Raw genomic sequence first — 8933 nt, forward strand, 5'->3', positions numbered from 1 at the left:
GAATAAAAACTACTGCTGCGTCCCAATTCACATATTAACCATCCTAAATAGTATGAAATGAGTATTCCAAAGATACCCAGATGGTCTACTTTTCCAGTTAGAATCCAAAGTGCAGATCCGTGCACACTCTAACAGCTAATATTGCCCATAACCCATTGCGCGTTTGACGGGGATTCGATTAGAACTACAAACACAAATAAAAAGTGTTAAAAAACTAAAAACATGACGGTTGCGCAAGTGATTAAGTATCAGTATCTAACCTGAAGAAAATATATTTATTCAATGTTATCCACATTATATTTCATCAGCAGCAACATTGTCAACATTTGTAAAGATATGTTATGATTCTAGAGAGCATTTGATTGGACAGAAAATGTGATGAGAAGTCCGTGGTGATGTAATAAAAATCTGTGATCTATTTTAGCGGAAGTGAGAGACTGTAAGTTTTGAATGCTTATATCTCCTAAATGCAAATTTTGTCATTGTTTTGGAACTCACCTGCAGCTTATTCATAACCTTAAGGCTAACATATTCATACTAAAAGCTAAAAAATGATTTCAAGGGGCCTTTAACTTTTAAATGCATCATTATGCAACTAATAAACACATGAGGAGAGCTCTCCGCATGAAAGACCCACAACTGGAAGATCAACGTGCTACTGTATTCCTCTCCAAAATGATAGGAAATTCAATTAAATTGATTAATTGATTGACAAGGCAGTTTAAACGTTGACAGGACATGTAGCTAAGCGACAGAGCAGTCCGTTAAAGACGCAATTATGACTAGTATGTGCCAAAGCTCGCCTATTCTGCTACACTCAAAAGTGTGTACTTTTTCTTTTTCATTACATTTATTTATTTATATAATATATAATATTTGTATTTAGTCACTATTGCTGTGGTTTGATATTCAAAGCTAGCACAAAAACAAGAGGACTGCCGTTACTTACTTGATCGTAAAGTAGAGACTTGAATACCAAATGTTGCATTAACAAGAGTCAACGTTACGGCTGTCAATCCCAAACATTCAATGGTGTAGCATGTGATTAAGATTATTGAATGACTCACTCAAAATACTGATTCATTCATGAACAAAACGGCACTGTAATTGTGTTTATTATAAATCATTTTTCCGTGCACATCATTTTTTGACATCTTTAACCAAAATAACTTCCCCTCCCTCTTGCAAAGACATCTCTTCTCTTTTCTGATGACGTGTTTTTCGTTGAGGGTAGGACAACCTGTCTCTCACATGAGATCACAGCAATAGCAAACCACAACAATCCAACGATCCAATTGACTGCCGATGGACAAAATCAAGTTCCACCCTACATTTTTTCTTGTTCGAGAAGCCACTTCACTCTGATATTTGTCACAATAGGGAAGCAAATACTATCTCGCCTTCATTTTCATTCTCGACTTTAACCACTTGTTTACAGAACTGTTGCATAAAAGCTTCATAGAAGTGCAAAAACAGTATATCCTAGGATAGTTGTTTGGAGGATCCAATTATTTATATAGCTTAATTGACTGTGTTGAAGCTATGTGCAAGAATGATTCATACTATTAATCCAGCGAATACAATTCTGACTCAACTCGAGTGAATGAGCAGGGCACAAAGAAAGTGTAGCAGTGAGCTGAACAGCAGGAATTATGATGTGTCATTCCACTGAAGTTAAGTGATTGTGTTTCTGTGTCTGAGGCAAAGCTAAACAGTGTAGGTTCTATTGCAGCAAAACTACAAGTGCTCTGGCGTCCATCCTGCTCACCCCATCAAGAGACAAGTCTCACAGTCTGACAGCCACTTAAAGCAATGATAAGAGACATATCTTACAGGGGAATGGATGACCTGAATTTGGACAGTGATAAATAGAGCACACCTCTTTTACAATCCTCAGTCTAATCAGTCTGGAAATAACTCACAAGTTATAATTTAGTTTCATAATTTAGAATGATTTAAGAAACACACAATTATGAGGTGGAAGAAAAAACTCTCAATAAGGCTGTCACAAATTCATCTTTCCTGGGGAATTTATGTTAGGGCTGTTGGGAAAGAAAACGGTGGTATCACCGCTCTGATAAAAAAAACCCCAAAGAAAAGCAAGTCTTGAGAGATTCCTTCTCGCTGGATGTTGTTGGAGACGGTTTACTTTTCAGATTCTCACACTGATTTCAGCTGACAGGTTTAACTGGGCTTCCCTAGGGGCCGACAATGATCTTGGGTCTGAGAAATGGAGATACAGGGAAAGAGAGAAAATGCACCATGGATATATGAACCAGTTAGTATTTACTCGTTTGTTCTTTTGAATAAGGGAGACCGGAGCTGTCACACTTTTTACACCAGTGAATCTATTCTATATAGTTACATACCTTAAAGGTACAAAAAAGTAATTGAGTATGTCCACCATTATTGCCCAAAGAAAAAGATACAGTTCTTTTAACACACATTAACCATTTGTGACAACGTGCCCCAATAGAAGGGCAATTTTTTGCGATCAAGCTACAATAAAACTTGCCATTGAAAAAGCTTCTCAGCTAAAACTAAACAGTAAACAATTATAACATGCAATTAATGAAATAGCATACAATTTCATTACAAATGTGTGCAATTGTAGGCCTACATTTAACACAAAAGCTTAAATATAATGAAATACAGCCCTTTTTTGACAACTAGCGCCCAGTCTCCCCTACTTATGCCTTCTTTCTCTGTCAAACTAATTCCATACTTTTACAGATGTTTGGTGTTATAACTGCACTCCAGTGACCAGTAAATTACTGGACACCTTGCTGATCTCAAGTGCAGGTTAAAATGAACTCTATTACCCCTGGCTACTAGGGGTTATGGGGACATGGTAAATAAAACATGGACTAGCACTTGCAAGACACCGGCATGAATGGGGCTTCACCAAAAATGTAACCGTCTGAAAGCAAACTCAAGACCAAAGTTAAACTCTCTTCCAGCCATGTCTGATGCCACAAACCTCCACAGATCTATACAGATGTATTCTGCATCTACTTCAGTTTTAAGTATGGCAGTTTTGGTCATTTAGATTTATTTCAAAAAGAGGACTACAAGCTAATAATATAATAACTGTACCATTTGAAGAAGAAGCATCATTCTTGAGAACAACTATACAACTAAAAAAACAAAACTATATGAACTATCACTGGCCAGTGATAATGGCATTTATCCACTGCTTCTCTGGTCACACTCAAGTCACAAAAGTTAAATGAATAATGTTGCAACACTTTTTAAGAATAATTTCTTGGTCAGGCAAGTTTTTGAACACATGCTGTAATTATAGCATGGTAGAGGCTTCTGACTGTGGCTCATGGCAGCAGTAGCCTGATTCTTTAAATAGACTCGGCACCACAAATCATCTGCAGTGCTCGCGGTGAGTCTAATTGAAGTCCAGAAACCATTTGAACTGTCAGTGTCAAAGCACGAATAATAAAAAGAAGCATTCAGTGGGCGTAAACACAGCATCATCTTGCGTGGCGCTGATATGAAAGGAAGAGCATCCAATCTTCTAATGGGCATCTTGCTTGGCTTCTTCTCTGTGTACTTTCTTGAACTCAAGGTAATTGTTTCTTTAACCCTTCTGTTTTCTTCAGATCATTTTTAAGTCTGTAAAAATACGCAATATATACCACGCCCCCCCCCCCCCCCCAACCCCCCACCCCCGTCAGGAATACCAAAACAAATCATATGAGATATTATGATATGCCAAAAGGGAACTTAACCAGAGAAAAGGACACCGTTCGCCAAAGTCTCCCAGAGTTTTTTCTTTCAACACAAATTGTGTTAATCCATCAATAATCTAAATCAAATTCCATCATAATACACCTAAGAACCTGAAAAAATTACTTTTCCTTAAGCAGGTTTAGTTTAGGACAAGAGGGTTAATAAGCCATTACCAAACATTATACTTGCTAAACAGATAATTAATTATAATTAATCAGTGCACATATATCAATATGAAAATGTATGAATCAAAGTTTGAAGACAAATGTTACCAAATATATTATACAGATGCTAATATATTAATTAATGGTCTTATTCTTTATAATGCAGCTTAATAATGTTTGTATTTTTTTTAACTAAGTTCTATGATACTTCATGTAGCATTAGTTTAACTCAGGTGGAGTGTGTTGTCAAATTGTAGACTAAACATTATGTTTACAGACAGGTGAAGAGAGAGACATGACAGTCTCACTGCGTCCCAAGTTCAAAAGTGGCTTAATTTTCAGCAGAAACAAACGGTTTTATATCGACCTTTCTTGAGTAAGCTACATATGCATACAGTTTTGTCCTCGCAAATTAAAATGACACTTTAAAACTACATAAAAACGGGTTACCTCTCGTTGACATGATGCAGTGGGAAAAAAGCTGTGGATTTTCTTCCTGAAATGATGATGGTCGGCAATGTGCCTTTCAGATCAAAATAGGCTATAGTCCCCCGACTTCAGATAAACAGAAGGTGTGCGAGCACTGTGTCCGTGAGCAGCGGAGCAGCTCGTGCGCTCGGCATCAGTGATCACCACAGCGCAAGCGAGGCGAGAGAATAACGGGAACCAGAGGCACACAATGGGCGTGTCCTGTGTGATGGACCGTATGCTGCACAGTTAGAGCTGAAGCAGAACATATTTTGAATATCCACTGCTGTTTTCGAATACTTACAGTTTTTCTGACTTTAACCATTTGTAATGGTTTTTATATATTAGTTTTATATATTTTAGATAAGTTTTATATATTATACATTTCCGACTATTTCTTTTCGACGATAAATGTCACTGTGATCAAGATCGCATTTGGTTAAAATGTACCAGTAGACCTACGTCTCTCATTAAAAAACAAACAAACAAACAAACAAACAAACAAACAAACATAATTAAAACAACTACAACGACGTTATAAAAATAAGCCCTAGCCTAGATAAAAACGTATTAGTCTATAAGAGATTTTTCTTAAATTCTGTAATATTGAACACATTGTTCTTGTTTATCCTATCTAAAAACTGCTTCAGTAGCCTATATAGCGGTTAAATATCGCCATCATGTGGTAGGCTAATTTAATATGTTACTGTGCCTATAAATTATAAGAAGTAGGCCTCAATTTAGACCTATTAATAATTGACGATACATACACTGCTAGATTTTTGTACGCAGCACGCGATGTGATATGTAGGCTAGTCAGCCGCAACTGATCTAGAGTCAGTTTTCGTAGATTTGCATGTGGATATGGGAATCAGATCCTGGTATTTGCAAGCTTTGTCCCGGGGCAGGAATCAGTCCGCAGTGGATTGAGTGACTGAGATATTTCGAACTGAGGTCAGAAATAAAATAGGCTACTTCTTGTGTATTTTGATATCAGAATAGTCCTCGCGACTGCAAGTTAAAAGAGTTTTCAGGATTATTAGTGTTGCAGCTGGGTTTTTGCCTGGGATACAATGATTGAAATGTACTTGTAAATATCAGCAATTGCAATTCTAACTGAGGGTTCTCTTATGTCCATTTGAAGGTGCTTACCAGAAACAGGTCAAAGATGACAAACACAAACGGTCTGCTGCTGATGTCGTCGGTCACTCTTGAAAGAACTACAAATACCGACACGTCAATGACGTCATCAATTTGCGCCGCGGAAAAAATCAAGAACAAGCATGGCTGGTGTGTCAACTTTACAGAACGGTTCATTATCCAAACTGCAGTCTCTGCATGGTATATTTGCCATCTATAAGAAAGAGGGTCCCACCTCAGCTGACGTGTTAAACGCACTGAAGAAGGCGCTTTTAAAAGGTAGGTGCGTTTTTATGTTATTGTTCTTTTTGGACATCTTGTGATACATCCAGTTCATGTCTCTCCTCTGCATTTCGGGGATTAGATAGTCAGGCAATTATCAGAATACTTTTTTATTGTATAACGAGTTTATCCTTGCACAGAGGCAGGTGTTGCAAATCCCAACCCTCGGAAAAGGAAGAAGCAACCTTTAAAAATTGGCCATGGCGGCACCCTGGACAGCAATGCTTCTGGTGTACTTGGTAAATATAATATAATATATATCTTCTTCCGTTGTGAAACATGAAACAAATAAAAAATTACACCTAGAGCACTGATGAAGTTGAAGCAGCTGTTTTCACAGAAATTACGTATTAAGGCATAATCTTGTTGTTGAAAAAGTGTATTTAGGATGTTTTTTTTCTACTAGTCATATTACATAATATACAAAACAATATGATGTAATATATACAGCTTAAAAATAATGTTTTGCAGTGGTTGGAATTGGTGAAGGAACAAAGATGCTCACCACAATGCTTGCAGGATCAAAGGTTACATTTTGTTTACATTTTCTAGGTTACATTTTGTTTACATGTCTTTCTACACTTGTCATTCCCATCTTCGATTACTGTAACATTAAATTCTATGGCCTTTTTCATAGAAATACAGAGCTGTTGGAGAATTAGGCAAAGCAACTGACACTCTTGACGTCACTGGAAATGTTGTTGAAGAGAAGAGTTATGGTAAGAATCGTAAGTCTTTGGCTGTAATGAGAGAATGTGTATCTAACAGAAGTCAGTGTATAAAGCTAAGTACTTCTTTTTTTTCCAGATCACATCACAAAAGAGGCTTTTGAGGAGAAGCTGAAGCAGTTTACGGGTGAAATTATGCAGGTTCCACCTCTGTAAGTCAATTCATTCTGCTTGATATATAACATAAACATACTCCTCATTGATGTCTGAAAGAGTTGTTTCTTGATCTCATAGACATTCTGATATTTGCATTTAAAGATATTCAGCACTGAAGAAGGATGGCAAGCGCATGTCTGTCCTTCTCAAGCAAGGTCAAGAGGTTGAGGCTAAACCTGCACGTCCAGTTACAGTGTACAGTCTCTCTTTACAAGACTTCAGCCCCCCACTTTTCACCATAGGTTAGTCATTTGGAAATATTTGATTGATTGTAGTTCATGCATGTTCTTTCTTATACACATAGCAAATTAATTTTCATAACTACAGTATTTTAAGTCGACATGAAACGGATGTTGGATAGTGTTTTCTTCCCTATTGTGATATGAGATTGAAACAACTTCTCGAACAAGAATAATTGGACTTGATTTTGTCCATTGGGAACTGATTGGATCTTTGTGTTTTGCTATTGCTGTGATCTCATGTGAGTGACAAGTTGCCCCGTTCTCATGCCAGTAAACGCATCATCAGAGAAGAGAACAGATGTCACTGCAAGACGGAGGGGATGTTATTTTGATTAGAGATTGAGGACAAAAATGATGTGCATTTATAATAAAAAACGCATCACGTATCAAATTTTATTTAATTATATTCATGACTTTAAGAGAGTTCTTTTATATATATTTTGATAAAAATCATTTTATTGCATGCTAAACAGCTTGATTTAAACCTTTTCTTTTAATTCAAATTTACTTTTTGCATTTACAGATGTGGAGTGTGGAGGCGGGTTTTATGTCAGAAGTCTTGTTGATGATCTGGCCAAAGGTAGAGCTGTAAAGATATAATTTTTTTTTAATATTCCCCTCAAATGTTTATAAATGTTATTATTAACTTGACATTTACTGTATAATCTTGAGTTTTACCCCTGCAGGTCTGTTGTCCTGTGCTCACATCAAAGAACTGTCCCGGACGAAGCAGGGTCAATTCACATTGGAAGAACACGCATTGAAGGAAGAATGCTGGACGTTGGCAGATATATCACAGGCTCTGCAGCCCTGCCCAAAGCCATCAGGTCAACAAAAGAATGCCAAGAAAGCAAAATCAAAGCAAAAGCCTGGCCCGTCTGAATCTAAGGGTGATGATGGAGATCACAACAGTGACTAAAGGTGATGAAATTGCCCATCTGATACACAAATTACATTCTCAGTGAGAGAATTGTAGGAAATTGCCTGGTCCGCTCTGATTCGATCTGGTCTCTTTCACCATCCCTGTGCATCAATTTGCATGGCAATATATGGTACTTGTAAATATGGATAAAACAGATGTAGTCAATGTGTTGAAGTTAATGAATGTTACTACAGTGCAAAAATCGTTATGAAAGCTATTTTTGTTTTGTTATATTGTTTAAATATAAAAACCACTTAACTAGTCCTTATGGTGCCAAAATAAATAAATGATCTTTATTTAGATTTTTAGATTAAGTTAAAACTGCACTGATATTGTTTTGACAAACACCAGTTGGCACTGTCATTTAACTATGTAAGCCCAAAATGTATGTACTAGGCTTCTCTTTTCTTTATATTGTTTTTATCACATATTGACAAGCTAATAAAGTTAATAAGTTAGAGGGTTAGTGTGTCTTTTCACTTGATGAAAAAAATATATATTCTTGAAAATACAGTTATTTTGGTTTGCTAATAAATAAATATCTCATTTAATGTGTTTGTTCTGGGTCCAGCAAATGTTCCATTCTTATACATGATGTTTTCATGTTAGGTACAAAATTGAAAATCAAAGCAATATTTTTAATAGAAAATGTGACATGGAGTATTGCAAAAACTCATTGAAGTTAACTCAATAAATTGCTATTCAAAAGTTGGCTGCGTTTATTTGAGCAAAAATACAGTACAAATATTAATATTGTGAAATATTACAATTTAAAAGAATTGTTTTCTATTTAATATTTTTTTAAATGTAATTTATTCCTGTGAATGCAAAGCTGAATTTTCAGCATTACTCCAGTGTTCAGTGTATTTCACAGTTGAAAACAGTTGTGCATCTAATGTTGTTGTTTTTTTGGACACCATGATACATTTTTTTTCCAGAACTATTTGATGAATATAAAGTTTAAAAGAACAACAATAGTTGTGTTTATTGATATAGAAATCCTTTGTAACAATGTAAAAGTCTTTATTGTCACTTTTGATCAAATGCATACTTGCTGAATGAAATAATTAATTTCCTTTTAAAAAAA

The 8933-nt window shown here is 36.0% G+C and overlaps 1 protein-coding gene across 1 annotated transcript; it reads left to right on the forward strand.

Annotated features, from left to right (window-relative positions):
- Positions 1 to 5144: 5144 nt before the first annotated feature.
- On the forward strand, positions 5145 to 8306 carry trub1 (TruB pseudouridine (psi) synthase family member 1). Its single transcript, XM_084134669.1, has 9 exons — positions 5145 to 5330; positions 5521 to 5795; positions 5939 to 6037; positions 6270 to 6325; positions 6436 to 6517; positions 6606 to 6678; positions 6785 to 6924; positions 7448 to 7504; positions 7611 to 8306. The coding sequence occupies exons 2-9, from the start codon at positions 5660 to 5662 to the stop codon at positions 7841 to 7843; spliced, it is 876 nt and encodes a 291-aa protein (XP_083990795.1). The 5' UTR covers positions 5145 to 5330; positions 5521 to 5659; the 3' UTR covers positions 7844 to 8306.
- Positions 8307 to 8933: the final 627 nt, after the last annotated feature.

Source organism: Abramis brama, assembly GCF_963993115.1.
Source record: "Abramis brama genome assembly, chromosome: 14".
In the NCBI taxonomy this organism is placed as follows: Eukaryota; Metazoa; Chordata; class Actinopteri; order Cypriniformes; family Leuciscidae; genus Abramis; species Abramis brama.